General features: G+C 46.0%; 1 protein-coding gene across 11 annotated transcripts in view; it reads left to right on the top strand.

Annotated features, from left to right (window-relative positions):
• The window catches only part of DOCK9 (dedicator of cytokinesis 9), a gene marked incomplete at both ends in the record, with an annotated part of 234,149 nt that overhangs the window by 100,662 nt on the left and 118,005 nt on the right, over positions 1-15,482 (top strand). For all 11 annotated transcript variants that reach the window (XM_084234772.1, XM_084234762.1, XM_084234770.1 and 8 more), the window contains one exon: positions 4,436-4,552. In XM_084234772.1, the coding sequence (XP_084090898.1) occupies positions 4,436-4,552 (117 nt within the window). The remainder of the gene's footprint in view (positions 1-4,435; positions 4,553-15,482) is intronic.

The raw sequence follows: 15,482 nt of genomic DNA, 5'->3' as shown, positions 1-15,482 counted from the left end.
TGGGCTCCTGCAGCCCTGCCTGCTCACTGTATTGAGTCACGAGCTTCCCAGCCTGCTTCTCGGGGGCCAGGGTTTCTGCAGCTTAGTTCTGTGGCTCTCCAGGGGTGATAAACCCTTCCCCAAACTGTGTATCGAATGTTGGAAGGCAGTATGTGCATACATTTGGGGGTGGTGGTGGTGCAGATCCAGGTTCTCAAAGGGGTCTGTGATTCTGAGGGGGCTAAGAAGCCCAGTGCTGTGCATGATCCTTGTTCTTCTCTGAATTTATAAATTCCAGCAGTTTCTGGAATGTCATTATGGATGGAGAGTTCTTCAGAACCCCCTGGAGAGCTTGTTCAAGCACAGAGAGCAGGTCCCCACCCCTGAATCAGGCTTGGGCAGATTGAGACCAAATTTTTGGTTGGAACCCCAAAATTTGCAAGATCTAAATGGGTTCAGCCATCCACCCTATAAAGACAAAGCATTCTCTTAGGGTGAAAGAACTTTAATAAGATTAGTGTGCATAGAGAAAAGAGGAGGAAGGATATAGTTTCCCAGTAGAGCACCCAAACTCACCCATCCCTCGTGGGGAGATGCCCAGCCAAACAGGTTGGCCCAAAGTGAGGCTGCTGCCAATCTAAGGTACCTTCTGGCAGGGAACCATAGAAAAGGAAGGGGCAGAAGGGACCAGGCAAGTTTGGGACAAAAGGAGCAAAACCACAGTACAAATTAAGCTAACAGCTGCCATTGCCAGCCTCCCCATGGGTCCCTCACCCACGTCTCTGCATATCTCGACTTCACGTGACTCCTGCCAAGAAGTGAGCACGCCCCCCGTCACACCCTTCACACGCCAGCACCACGCGTCTCCTCCTGCAGGTCTTCTTGCTGCGCATCTCCACCCTTCCTTAGGGGGAGTAGGGAACATGGAACCCGCCCTTTTCATGGAATTTATACTCTCTAACAGTTGGTGTAGAGGCTGAGTTATACTTTCACACGCTGTAAGAGCAACGCAACCATGTGTGCTTGTGGTGGAAAATCACAGACTCGGGAGCTGGCCGGGGCCATCACGAGTGTCCCAGAGAACTGAAAACTGGTGAATTCTCGGGGGCTCACACCATGGTGGTTCTGAAGGCCCGGGACTGTCTCTATCCGTAGCCATCAGCCAGTCTGGGTCACTGTGGACCCGGAATCTTTCTGACTTGCTTTTTTTTTCAAGTAATTCTCTTTTCCCCCACTTTCTCCTCACTACTACTAGCCCTTGTACCCTTTCACCTGGCCGGTGGTGGTGGCCTAGCGGGGAGCTATACTACCCTCCTTTTCCTCTTCACCTCAGAAACGTCAGTTTATCAGAGTCTGCTAGTTGGTATAGACACTTTGCTTTGTTGAGTTGTCTACTATGTAAACATCAATATTTGCCTTTGTGTGTCTGATTTGCTTTACTACACACCATTCTCTCCAACTCCTTCCATAAAAACTATAAATGACCAGAATCTTTGTTCCGAAGAAAGAAAATCAACCACTCACTCTTGGATCTGTGTCACAGGGGAGGGACTGAACTTCAGTCTGCGTGCTGTGATGGCTCTAAGATCCAGGCCTTTCGCTGAGCTCTTTTCTCTAAACCACAGGTGGGGGCTGGCAGCTGCTAATGAGCCTGATTTTATTTCGTTATTCGTGTGGCATTCCTGTCCCCAGTGATGCTGCAGCCGCCAGTCCCCTGCCCTAAGAGGCTCCCCCCACTCATGTAGAGCCCTAGAATTGCTTAGGGGAGCTGGACCACAGTCAACAGCTGTAACCAGTGAGTCATCAGTTTAAAGAACTGCTGGTTGTGCTGGTGACCCACAGTTTAGTGGATCCAGAGGTGTGACCTCCCCCAGGCCCAGCTCGAGTCTCCCAAGGCCTCTCTTCTGTGACTTCTTTTTGTATGTTCGTTTTCTATCTTTATCTTCCTCCTTATGTCTCTCCCTCCTCTGCATTGGCTGCCTCTCGCCTTCCCCCCAGGTGTCTGTCACTTCTCTCTCCCTCCTCCCTCTCCTTGTTCTCTTTCCTGCCTCCCTCACCAGTCTCCACCATTAGCCTGCCCCTCCCCCGGAGTTTCTTCCTTTGCTTCTCGTAAAGGCCAGGGTGGAGGACAGTCTTGGGCCAGCTATTGTGTTTGAAGCAGGAGCTTTTTGCTTTGTCCTTACCCGAGGGAGCAGGTGAGTTGCTCTCGTTGTACACCTCTGTGGTTCCGTCCTGGACAGTGCTCCCTGCAGCTTCTGCAGACCTCTGGCCATTCAGGTCTCTGGTTGTTGTAGTTTCATTGAGCACTTTCCACATCGTCATGGTCCTTGGAAGATGGCTTGCTCTCTCATGAAACCTTCCCTGTTGTTGAAATCAATCCCATGAACTTTCTTGTATACACATCGTCTGTCACTGACAGAAGTGTTGGCTTATAAACGCTGCACACATTTACTGTGGTTGAGCTTTGGTGAGCACAGCCCAGTAAAGGGCAGCCTGGAGAAGAAAGTTCTGTTTGACAGACGACTGTGTTCTAGTCCAATCTGCCAGTGACGCAACGGCAGCTTCAGGCCCTCAGCTCAATTTGTGATCTTTAGCTTCCACACCTACCTCATAGTGGTGTTAAATGATGTTGACAGATAAACTGAGCCATTGTAAGTGCGTTAAACTGTTACCTGACTGAACAAATCCATTCAGATTGGGCACTGCCAAGCCAGCAGTGGTTAGGCGTTCTCCGGGACAGGAGCTGGAAGACATATTTAGAGAAATGGGGAAGCAAAGACAAGAAATAATTTGATGTCTGTAGCCTAAAGCCTAGTTGGCAATCTGTGATTAGTTGTCCTTAGCAGGTTTTGTTTTGTTTTGTTTTAATTTCATAACCTTGGGGCATTTACAGGCTTAGATTTTGGTACCATGGTGCAGGTGCCAGGACATTTGAGGCACCTCCAAAGAATGTCCTCCTTGTTTAATTAATTTAACAGTGGATTAAATGTGGTCATCTGTGTGAAACACCTTGAAGGATAATGGTGACCGACAAAGGCGAGGTAATCAAAACATCCACAGCACTGCATGCTGTTCCTATTCCAAAATACCTTCAGGGAAAAATAATAATTTATCTTTTACCAGGCAAAGGGCCCAGAACCTCACTGTTATCAGGCCAGAGCCTCACTCACAGGTTCTGGATCTGGCCACCTGCTGCCATAAATGCAAACAAAAGGACCTTTAGTGCAGCAAAAGAGAAAAAAAAATGTAATTTTTTAAAAGGGTGGAGGGAGAAGAATGTTCAGGTACCTGCCAGTGGTGCCAAATGGAATTACACTACATGAAGGCCAGGGCTCCCTACATCTAGGGAGGGAAGGGCCAAAGAGATGCTGCTGGTGGGACAACTGCCTTCCACAGCAGCTCCCATGAGAAAAAGGACGCCCATGTTCATTGGTCTCTGCTAAGGATTCCCAAAGATGGCCACTCAGCCCCACCCCCTTCCCAGCAGTCCCCTCCCTCAGGACATCAGGGGCGGAGGTATGACCTGGGCATTGCACAGGCATTGCCCCCTTCGGCTTGGGCTGCATGCAGACATCAGGGGATGGAATTTGATCCCTCATCATGGTTTGTGCCCCGTCCAGGGGGTTCTGTGGGTACAGCCCCGCTCCAGCACATCTAGCTAACAAAAACATCACTGGGTGTGCTATACAGGCAAAACCATCTTGTGAATACTTTCCTAGTTTTCATTTATTAAATCTTTTAAACACTGCAAGTTTAATCAAATAGATGAGAAACATCATGTAATATGTTTGAGTTGGTATAAACATATGTCTGTCTCAGTCCAGAGACAGGAAACACATCAGTTAATTGAGCATGGAAAATTAACAAAGAATTATTATATTGGTAACTGCTAAGGGGTAAAGATAAAGCATGGTCAGCAACTCCCATGGGGCAATTCTAGCTGTTCCCTCCACCCCCTCTGTGCTTAAATCCCTGCTGAGCACGAGTTCCCTGACGTGTCTTCCTTTGCAAACAACTTTTATCTCTTGTTTCCAATTGATTCTTCTCGATAGTAAAACTAACAGACTCGCTTGCTTAAAAAAAAAAAAAGTATAGTTGAATGTATAATGTTCTTTCATCTTTTTTTTTTTGATTGATTGATTTATTTATACAAGCACCGGGTACAGTCAGAAGCGCGGGAGGGTGAGAGAATTCACCAGAGCCAGAGCGGGGAGCAGAGCAGGCAGAAGGACCGAAGTATACTGCTGAGGGGAGCAGCGGGCGGCAGGAGAGGTCTGCGCACCATGTGGGACCCTCCTCGGGTGGCCGGGGATCGAACTGGCACTGCAGAGGCTGCGGGCAGCTTCGCAACCCAGCGCTCAAACGCTGAGCCACCGGGGAGACCCATGTTCTTTCATCTTAAGGAACTGCTTTTATGGGTCAGAGTGTTTCAGTTGCTTCTCTCTTCACTTTCCAGGCCAAGCCAAAGCTGATCGAACCACTGGATTATGAAAATGTCATCGTTCAGAAGAAGACACAGATTCTCAATGACGGTTTAAGGGAGATGCTGCTCTTCCCTTACGATGACTTTCAGGTAGATAATTCTCCGCCTCTGTAAATGGGACCATGTGGTTGATCTTTGCTAACTTCTCTTTTCCATCTGGTGACTTCTTGTGTGGTTAATTTAGAATTTTTCAAAGATAAAATATATTTCAGAGAGAAAAGTTACGTCATTGTTTTCTCCCAGGTATTTCTTCATGACTTAGTTATCTTTTAGTGGTATTTTTTCTGATGTGAATATATATTATATTTATTAGTATGTATGTATATATAGTATATGTGTGTATATATAGTATATGTATCTATAGCATGTATGCATTTATACATAAGAAACATTTTTTCAAGTGTGTGTGTTTTATCCTGAATAAAAGTGCTGTACTCTGGGCTGATAGAATGGACACAGTAGAGCCACGCTATGGGGGTGGGGAGGGAGTAGGATCAAAGCCGGGCAGGGTGTGGGAATTGTATGGGGACTATAACCAAGATGAAAATGCATACATCGTGCAAAAATGAAAAATGACGTAAAAAATATATAAAATTTAATAATAATAATAATAAAAGTCAGAACAAACAAACAAGAATGGACACAGTACCTCGTGCATCTTACGAGATTTCTTTGAATTCATTTAGGGTTTTTGCTCACAACTTAGAGCTTAAGGATGGAATTGCTGGGAAGAGAGGGATTATTGTCGTGCATCCTTTGGGAGATTGATGACAGAGGCCTTGAGCTGCATGTGAGCTCCCAGAGAAGAGGGTGGAGATCCCCAGGCATGTTCTGGGGTCTCCCTCTCTACTCAGTGGCAGGAGCTGCCCACGGAGGCCTTGCTCAGCACAGCTCCCACTGTGAACCACTCTTGAGACCGTTGTTCGAAGCCTCTCTGTTCGTGGCCTGCAGCTCAGGGACCCACAGGAGCTGTGACACTCTCGAGGAGCGAGAACCCAGCTGCCTCGGATGCTTGGCAACCTAGAGTCACCCCAGACTATTTAGAGGTTCTGGTTACCTCCCTCACTCCCCTGGGCCTCCCTTCTTCTCCCCCTGATGCTGTTTCCTTCCAAGCCCTGTCTTCTGTGAATTGAGCTGCCTTGTTTTTTTTCTTTGCACAGCTTCATGAATTCTTTGTTGTTTCATTTAAACCCACGACACACTTGTAAGACAACAATAGGCACTATTGACATACTTGACATTCTTTCTAATCCTGTTCCCCAGAACATCACCTGCTATCTATAGATCATTGCCTGCTGAATTGTCTTTAGAAACTTCCATGTGAACCATTGTTCAGTTTTATTTCTTGAAGTTTTTTTCCCCCCATCAAATTTAAGCTACTCAGGTTTACAGCAAAGGTGAAGAATTTCCCAAATGTTCACTTTTTTTTAGCTTGTTAGAGACACATGTGGAGAAACTGCTTGTTCTTTAGATCTTTCTGGAAAAATAAGGAAGGCCTTAAGGATGCCACTGACCTTTAAGTGTGAGGTTGCTGCCAAAGTATATTCTACTGATAGATGGTTGCAGATTAGGCTGAAAAATGGGGTGTTTTGGAAACATCGGTACCTGAGTAGACCAACCAGCTGCAGGATAAATAAACAGAAACCTCAGAATGATGCCTATGGCCTGTGATTTTGTTGACAAATTTATTAGCAGAAGTTCAATCAGATGATTACAGATTATACTGTGTTGACATTTTCTCCTGCACTGTGCTCTGAGGAAGCTAAAGGTTATCTCAAGTCTCTGTGAACATGATGTATTCCCTTGTGTTCATTCTGGTAACACAGTTATCTAGAGTTTTGTAGCTTAGAATGTGAAGTTGTATTTGCAACCCTAAGGCAAAATGGCCTGAGAAGCAAGCTCACCAAAGAAACCTGATACCATGAATTTTAGTCTCCTCTGTTATTCCAGGGACAAGGAACCTGGAGTCAAGTCCTTGTAGAATCAGATGGTTGAAAGTTTGAGAAAAACTCCTTTGTCCCTTTCCTGTAATTCCTTCTCTGGGGATACTGGGCACAAGTCATCTAGGAAAGGTGGAGAACTCTCACCACACTTTGCTGCAACGCCGAGACTGAGTGAGCAAGAGTTACTTTCTGTTTGGAAAGTGTTTCCAAAGATTCAGAAACTGGCACTTGAGCTCTGATGTCCATGATGGGTGTTGTGATGGGTCCTATTAAGTTGTTGCTGTTATTTGTTTTCTTGGGAATTTCCATACTTTTACTGTGATTTCTTGGTGATTTTAATAACTGTCTAGTTAGCTGGATGTGGGAAATGTCTTAGCGACACCACAGAGTCCTTCTGTCTGTCCCTGTTTTTTGTTTGTTTTTTAAAGCAGAATAGGAGCATAAGTCTGGTTGTATTTGTAGAGGCAGAGCAAACTCATTAGTTCAGAAGAAAGTATTTGATTTCCTGTGGAAAAAAGATAGCAAGTCAGTTAGGAAATGGGTCTGATACTGAACACAAGGCGTGCCGAGGGTTGATTTGCAGTCTTCTATCTAGTAGTTAAAAGAAGTTAACTCTTGGGCCTCCCCGATGGCGCAGCGGGTTGAGCACAGCGCTGTGAATCTGTCCACAGCCTCTGCAGTGTGGGTTTGATTCCCGGCCGGCCAGGGAGATTCCCACATGGCACAGCAGACCTCTCCTGCCTCGTCCGCTGCTCCCCTCAGCAGTGTACTTTGGTCCTTCTGCCTGTTCTGTTCCCTGCTCTGTCTCTGGTGAATTCTCTCACCCTCCAGTGCCTCTGGCCTGTACCCCAGTGCTTGTATAAATAAATAAATCCTAAAAAAAAAAAAAAGTTAACTCTTAAAACAATAGAAATGCATGTGAAATTCTCAGAATGATAACTGCCTAAAATGTCAGTGGTGATGAGACCTTTGTACAAGTAGGACACTGGGTGTTGTCAGCTCTGAGAATCGCTAAGTGCTCTCTGAAAGTGAGTCTTAAAGGGGAGAAAAGCTTAGTCTGTTGAATGTTTTAAGGGCGGAAGAAGAGTGTTTAACACAAAACCTGAAGTGAATGTTTGTTATGAAGAGACAGAAGGACAGTTCTCAGCCCTGAGACCATTTGTGAAGTTGAGTTTTATCTGCGTGACCAGGGACAGGAATGCTGACTCTAATCCTTCCCTCACCAGCCAACCTCACTTCTTTTGTTCAAAATTGGACCCATTGCTTTGGGTTCTGTTCTGTTCTCTCTCTGTTTTGGCTTCATGCTGAGCAATATCATGCTACAATCTCGTTCATCTTTTAGAACATTCTCCCTTCCAAGGCCACTTCAAATCCCATGTCTTCAAAGCTGTTCAAGTCAATGGTGACTTCCCTCTTTTCTTAATTCCTCCAGTGCCCACTCTATATTTGTGTGTAAGTACGTTTTCTTGGGCTTTTCACTAATGTCTCCTTATACCTTCTGTGTTCTAGTGTCAACCCCGTGCTGAGACCAGGGAGGCTCTCCCCACACCTGTCCACCCACCTCAACATCTGCCTAATCTCTGCACTCTAGGCATTAGGGTTGATTTCGGAGGTTTAGCTGCACACCTAGTTGTGGGCACGTTTTCACTGCTCTCTGCCAAACCCACCAAAACGCCCCTTCCATGCTTCCACATAGGCCTGCTGGCCCTACTCACCGTCCCCTCTGGTCACCACCACATTTTTCACAGGGTCTCAGTTATTTCTCTTGTTTGGCCAGTTGGTTTTCTTTGGTTATTTATATTCTACAAATGAGTGAAACCATCCAGTAACTGCTTTTCACTTTCTGATTGACTTCACTTTGCATCATCCCCTCGAGGTCCACCTGTGTTCTTGCGAAAGGTGCCATTTCATCTTGTTAATGACTCAGTAGTATTCCATCGAGTGTATATGCTGCAATTTCTTTATCCAGTCAGCTGCCAATGAGTATTGTGGATAATGGCCTTTATGAATCACGTGGCTCTGAATATTTGGGTGTGTAAATCTTTTTGTATTAGTGTCTGCTTATTCTGCAGATAAATACTTAGGGCTGGGTACTACTGACTTAATACCAACATTCATAGTTTTCTGTGATTCAGGAAACAAAGAGGAATGTCATTATGTACTGGTGGACGTGCCAGTGACCAGGTTGGTAAAAATTCTTGCTGGATCATTGATATGTTTTGGTAGAAATTAGGTAATTTCTGTGATTAGGAAATGATAGCAAAACACAGTCATAAAGAGTCACATTCTGATGGCTGATAAGCCTTTATTGTGCTTAATCCATAGTGCGTTTACTTGACATAAGTCTGAGAACTTCCTTTTCCTTGGGTATGTAGTAGGTAGATGTTAACAGGCAGCTAGACAGAGGTGATCAGCTTTGTTATTAAAATGTTTTACATCAAGAACTACAAGTTGACTTGTCATTGAATAAATGACAAATGTGTGCTGAAAGTAAAGCCTGAGAATCCTCCCTTTCTTGTCAGGGACATAGGATTTGATGTGGGTCAGCCATTGATTTCCTTCAAGTGGACTCCTTCAGATGGTTCTGCTGGTGGTGATCCTTGTAACGGTTGACATCAGCGGCTGACTCTGTACCTGGCTTTTGAGCTCCTTGTATCCTAGCTTGTTACATAGCCACTAATGTTCATGAAGTTGTGTAAAGTTATAAATATGAAAAAAGTAGTAAATTGTTAAAAAATATGTTGGTAGAGGCAACTTATGGGTACCATATTTATCTGAAAAACATTAGACCTTACTGTCTATATATAAACTAACCCAGGGTAGAGTTTGTGTGGAAGAAAGAAAAAGGAATATGTCATATTCCATTTTGGAGGGCTTACCCTGAATAATTGAAAGCAGAGACTCAGAGTGACTTGTATACCAGGTTACACAGCATGGTTTCCAAGAGCCAAAAGGTGAAAATATTGTAAATCAAGTGTCCCATTAGTGGATCAATGGATAAACAAATGTGGTCTATACATGCAGCAGAGTACTATACAGCCCTAAAAAAGGAAAGAAATTCTGAAACATGTTATGACATGGATGAACCTTGCTGTTGACATTATGCTGTGAGTGAAAGGCAGCATGAAAGGACAAATGTGTCACTCCGACTCTGTGACATACCTCACAGAAGGATGATGGTAGCCAGGGGCTAGGGAGTTGATGTTTAATGGATACAGAGTGGCAGTTTTTCAAGATGAAGAGTTTTGTGGGTGGATGGTGGTGAAGGCTGCATAACAATGAGAATGTTCCTACCAAATCTACACTTAAAAATGGTTAAGATGGTAAATGTTATGTTATGTGTGTTACATATTAAAACAAAGAGCTTGTCCTTACAGGATTTCTGTGTGAAATTGTCACTATTCTTTAATCTGTATGCAAGGTGAGGAGAAGGGGTGATTTCTTAGTGCTCTTCCCACTCTTACTTATTTCATGGCATATAGTCAATGTCAAATCTCCCAGTAAGAGAATTTAAAAGATCAGAATATGGAGCTGAGATGATTAATAATTAGCAATCCTAGAAATTTTCACTTTTGGAAATGTTTAATACAATAGAATCCTAGAATGTTCTCAGCATTGTATAGAAAATGTGGTCAATCCATTTCCCTTTAAATAACATCCTGGTGATTATTTTCCTGTGTTTCTTTTCCTCTTCTTCTTACATGAGACTGATACTGATCTACAAACCACTGACCTGGAAAGGAAACCAGGCCCCATTACTTACAAAGGGCCTGGAAGTCCTGATCTCATTTCCCATCTGTCCTGTTGAAAAGAAAAAAAAAATGTTTTCCAATGTTTTGTCCTCATTTTTTTTATATGCTGCCAAAAAAAAATCTCAATACTTTGTTTTGGACTTTTTATTCAAAAGTGTTCTTTTGACAAATTCCTCGAAATTTTTGAGTCAGAATCCAGTGACCAACAATACAACTCTCTGTGAACATTGTGGATTCTGGGAAATTTGTTCTTATCTAGGATTGAGCATACCTGAAAATCTGGATAGATATTTCCGAATTGATGCCAGACTTGAGGAGATGAGAATTTTTGACCCTTATTCGAGTAACACCTTTTCCAGAAAACAGTGACAGATCATTGTTTTATTATCAAATATTCCTTGAAAAGAAAAGCATAGTTTGGGGAAAACAGATCAGCTGAGTTGAGGCAAGTACTTACTTAGTTTATAGTTTAAAGTTTTATTACCTGTGCAAAGCACTCAGCCTTCTGAGATAATTAGAAGTCAGGTTTCCTGCTTTCAAATTGCTCAAAAGTCGGAGGGGTGATAATGAGTATTAATAATAAGCAGGAAAATGTGACTCATGTGATGACAAAAGCCTGTCCCATGGGAATTGTTCTGCAAATGATAAACTGAGGGGCTGCAGGTGCTGAGCCCTCTAGGTGGGTGGGATCCAGGGGTCCAGCCGAGGAGAGAAGCCAGGGATGCTGAGGATGACTCTGGTTCACCCAGTAATGTGAGCACCGTAGTGCCTCCACAGGCCTGAATTTTAGGGTGCATCTTCATTTATGAAGAAGGGAGTTAGGGAGACAAAACTAGGGGAAGATCCAGGAAGCTTTGGGGTCCTGGCAGGCAGCCAGAGTTGGAAGAAAGCAGGTGGATGAGCAGGCTCCTGTGATGGTGGGAGCAGGAGTACCGGGGTCCATAATGAGGACCACATGGCCAGCGAAGTTTGTTTCTAGCTGGGCTAAGAAGGGAGTGGATGGGGCCCAGCGGTTAGTGTTCAGTAGCAGGAGGGAGAAGGAATCTGGCTCAGAGCAGTAGTGAGGGTGTCCCTGGGACTAGGGAAAGGCCAGAATGGGCTGGGGGGGGGGGGCAGTTCAGGAATGAGGAAGAGCCGGATGTCATTTGAAGCAAGCCTCTCAGGGGACGGAGTTAAGGGTCTTTGGGGGTATGACTCCGGTGGGAGGGGGTGTTCTTTCTCTGAACCGCAAGCAAAGGATTAGCTTTTGAGGACTGTAGAGTGTGTTGGGCCAAGGGAGCCCACAGAAGGGTGACCCAAGAAGGTGCAGCTTGGGGCGGTTGTGAAAGTGGCTTTGGGGCATAGGATGGGGAGGGAGGACAGTTAAGTTCCCCCGTGAGCACCGCCACCGCGGTAACCAAGGCACAGCCCTCTCTGCTCTTGCCTCAGTTAATGCAGAAGCCTCCTGTCAGGTCTTCTGGGTGTTGCCTTTGCCCCTTCCCATCAACGCAGTAAGTATCCCCAGTGAGCCTTCAAAAAGCAGGTCGGAGGACTCGCTCCCTTGTTCAGAGCACCTCTGGGAGGCCTTGCTCGGCTTCTCCGCCCCTTCCCTCCACCACCTTCTCTGCTTGTTGCCCAGCTCTCTCTCTGCCATGGCCACACTGGCCTCCAGGGGTGGGGGGGCTCCCCTGCCACTCCAGGCGGACTCTGCCTCCTCCTCTTCTGCTCCCCCTCTGCTCTTTACTCGGCCTCCCTCACCTCCCTCGAGCCTTTCCCCAGCTCTCACCTCGCCAGTGAGGCCTTTGCGATTGCCAAGCCCTCCGGCCCTTTGCCCTTCCTGGTCCCCTCACTTTGCTCTGGCTTATTTATTTTTTCTTGACGTGCCTCGCAGGCACTGCTAGCGTCCCCGGATGGATGTTCATTGCTGCTGATGTGAACTCCGTGAGGCCTGGGACCTTGGCTGTAGTCACCAAGTCCCTACAATGCCTGGCACGTGGGAGCAATGGAGTCAGTTCCTGCTGAGTGGAGCGGGGACTCGGAGAAGGGGCATTTCCGAGCTGAGGTCACACGGTGGGATGCTTGGCCAGTGCGTGGGTGAGGCACTGTGACGGGGTGGGGAGCAAAGCGGGGGCTCGTGGGTGAGCTGACTTGGCATGTCTCAAAGCACCAAAGAGTTTGATCGAAATTCAGTTAATAGACGCCAGACTTCAGCCCAGCTGCCGGTTCTTCTGAACTTAAATGATGTAGCAAATGAAGTTGAAATAAGAGGTGAGTTATGGGTATATCTGTGGCTATTTTGAATGTTTAAACTGAGCTTGAGTTGGATGCCCCTGGAGATGGGAATATACGTGTAGACACACGTGTGTTGAAGATATATATTGTAACCTATATATTTTTACTGAGGTGTCATTGACAGAACATTGTATTTGTTTCAGGCATATAACATGATACATGTTTGTGGCCATCTAGTTAATAGTCATCACCGTATGCAGTGACCAAGCATTTCTTCTTGTGATGGGGACGTGGAAGACCCCCCTTAACACCGTGCAGACCAGCCTGCAGGCTGTCACCTGCAGCCACCACCTGTCTCTGGGTGCTCAGGCTTGTTTGTTTATAGCTAAATCGCTACCTCTTGTCCCCCTACACCCACCCCAGCCCGCCAGTCCATTGTTCTCTGTATCCATGAGCTTCGTGGTCTTCTTGTGGATCCCACGTGTAGGTGAGATCACACTGTATCTGTCTTTCTTATTAGAAATACAACAGGAAAAGAAAATGTTTGGGGAACATTTGATTATTATTATTATCCTAACTTTCATGTGTTCCTTAATTTAACTAAAACCTTCTTGTCCAACTTACTAAATTTTAAGGAATATCACATGGGAATGCTGCCAACTCGGCGATATTTTCTGAGACTGGAGGAAGAGGAGTGATCAGTGAGAAGGAAAATCACTCTGAAAAACAGCTCTGCACTCGCTTCCCGGTCAGCCACCGGGAAGCGGCAGCCTCAGCTGACTTTACTAGTTGAAGATGGTGTCTTGCAGGCGAGGAGGATGAGCTGGCTGTGACCCCTGATTCTTCAGTGGGGTTCAGCTAATGTGGGTACCCCAGTTTTCCTCGCTGACCAGGAGGCTCCCCTGGAGCCCCACACTCTGGTACAAGCGGAGAAGGCTCCTTTACCCAGGGAGGGTACGAGGATGGCTGTGTCTCCATGCCCCCTGGCCGGCGTCTGCAGGACATATTGATATGTGTTCCATGTTATGGGGGGCAGGGAGGCTGGGACATTCCTACAGAAAACAGTGTGACCTGGGGGGACTCAGGGATCTGGGGTATATCCTGCAAAAGCTGCTCAAGTGAAGGCTGTCAGATTGATTTCTGTGTTTTCAAATTTCTTTAGCCATTTTTTTCATTTTTCCTCAAGATAGGAGGGAAGTAGCCTGTTTTCACTGTAGCAGATACTGCCTGACATGATCTTTGTTAGAAATACCACATGGTGCTTAGGAAAATGGAAGATTAAGTGAGGAGCTGAGATTAACTACGTACATAATGAGATGAAATAGAACATCTATAAAATGTTACCTGCCTAAATGAGACCAATCTAAGATTTGACTCTCTGCTTAGGAGAGAATATTGGCCGCGTCTAGTGTATTCCCCACGTCAGTACACACTCCTTCCTACCCCCTCCCTTCCTGTCTTTCTGCCTTTTCCCTCTTCTTTGCTGTTCCAATAACGTTTAGCTCACATTTTAAATGGGCCAGAGAGAATGGTAGAACTGGTAGCACACACTTGGTAGAATTGGTGCAGTGCAGGCCACACTCATACCTGTGAGGGTAGAAAGATAGTTTTATCGCTGTGAGTAATGGATATCTTAGGATATTAAATGTGATGAATAGACACAGAAGAAGATTCAAACCAAGATATCTTAAGACAGAGATAGCATTAGCAGATGGAGACTTAATGTATTCTTGATCTCTAGTATCCACTGAATATCTTTTATTATAATTATAATTAGATTATAATTATAATTTTTTTTCTCCCCAAGTAGAAAATAAAATCTCTAGCAGAGTATCTCTACCAGAGTAGCAAACCATGGCTGTTGGTTTTTAATGTCAAACTCTAGTTTTTGGAAATTCATCTTTGCATTTGCCAAGTTCTTACAACAGTGTTGTCCTTATTGTGTATTAGACACAGGGATGAGCCTGGGATCTCAGCAGCAGTTGCCTTTGAGGATGAAGAGTCTGTCCCCGGGTGGCAGATCAGGGGAGCAGAAAAGAGGGTGCCCCCCTGACCTCAGATGAGCAGCGGGGCAGAAGAATTGATTAAAAACAAGCTTCTCTGTAATACCAAACATAAGCCAAGAAACAAAAATGAAAAGTAAGCTCTGCAAAAAGTGAACTGAACTGATGCGCCTGGTCATTGCAGACGCTGCACATCTAGCTGATTTATAGTTTGCCACATTTACAGGCAATGTGGTCTGCGTAATGAGGGGACTTGAGAAGGTAGCAGGGGACTTCTGTGCCCCGCAGGTCTCCTAAGGGCTTACACACGGGTGCTGCCTCAGGGATCAGACATTCCGCAGGGACGGGCTTCCTGGTCTCACCTGTTGCATGGTCTCATCAGAAACCCCAAGTGATCGTGCAGCTGCATAGAGCAATCCCCATTTCCCACACCCAACTGCTTGTTCACTCGGCGAACATTGATGTCATGCTGGTTGTTGGACAAGCAGAGACAATCTGCACAGCCTGAGGCCCTCAGCCTGGTGGGGGGCCCAGGGAGGTTTCTGTGAGTTCAGCACAGCACAGGCTTGCTCATGAAGGGCGATGGTGGGCCCTGGGGTGGGGCTGAGCAGCCTACAGAAGGGCCTCAGGGAGCCAGGAGTATCCATGTGCTGGCAGGTAGGCAAGGGCAGCAGAAGAATCTAGAAAGGTCATCAAAGCTGGTCAGGAAAGGTCTCACATCATCCTGAGTTAGTCTTTATTTTGGAGGTGGTCAGGTGTCGCTGGGGTCTTAGCTGTGGCAGGGTGCTCTCAGAGTTGCTTAGGAAGATGCCGGTGGTGCAGAGAAGGGATTAAATGGCGGGTCGAGGGAGGTGGCCTGCCAGGTGGGGGGCACTGGGCTGTGGCTCCCGCGTTGCCATGGAAATGTGCACACAGGAAGCCACTGGCGACAGCTTAGTGACCAGAGATGGACAGTTAAGGATGGGCGCCTGGGACGCGTGCCGACGCCAGTGAAGAGAAGCTGCTAGGGAGAGGCAAGAGCTGCCCGCTTCTCTGCCCGGGTTCACTATTCCTTGAGAGTTGTTTATTTGCTGCATCTCTCCAGAAACCTAAATGCATTTCCCTCTCCCAA

Source organism: Talpa europaea (assembly GCF_964194135.1).
Source record: "Talpa europaea genome assembly, chromosome: 6".
In the NCBI taxonomy this organism is placed as follows: domain Eukaryota; kingdom Metazoa; phylum Chordata; class Mammalia; order Eulipotyphla; family Talpidae; genus Talpa; species Talpa europaea.
Note: the sequence above shows the minus strand (reverse complement) of the source record. Positions and strands in the feature narration are given on the sequence as shown.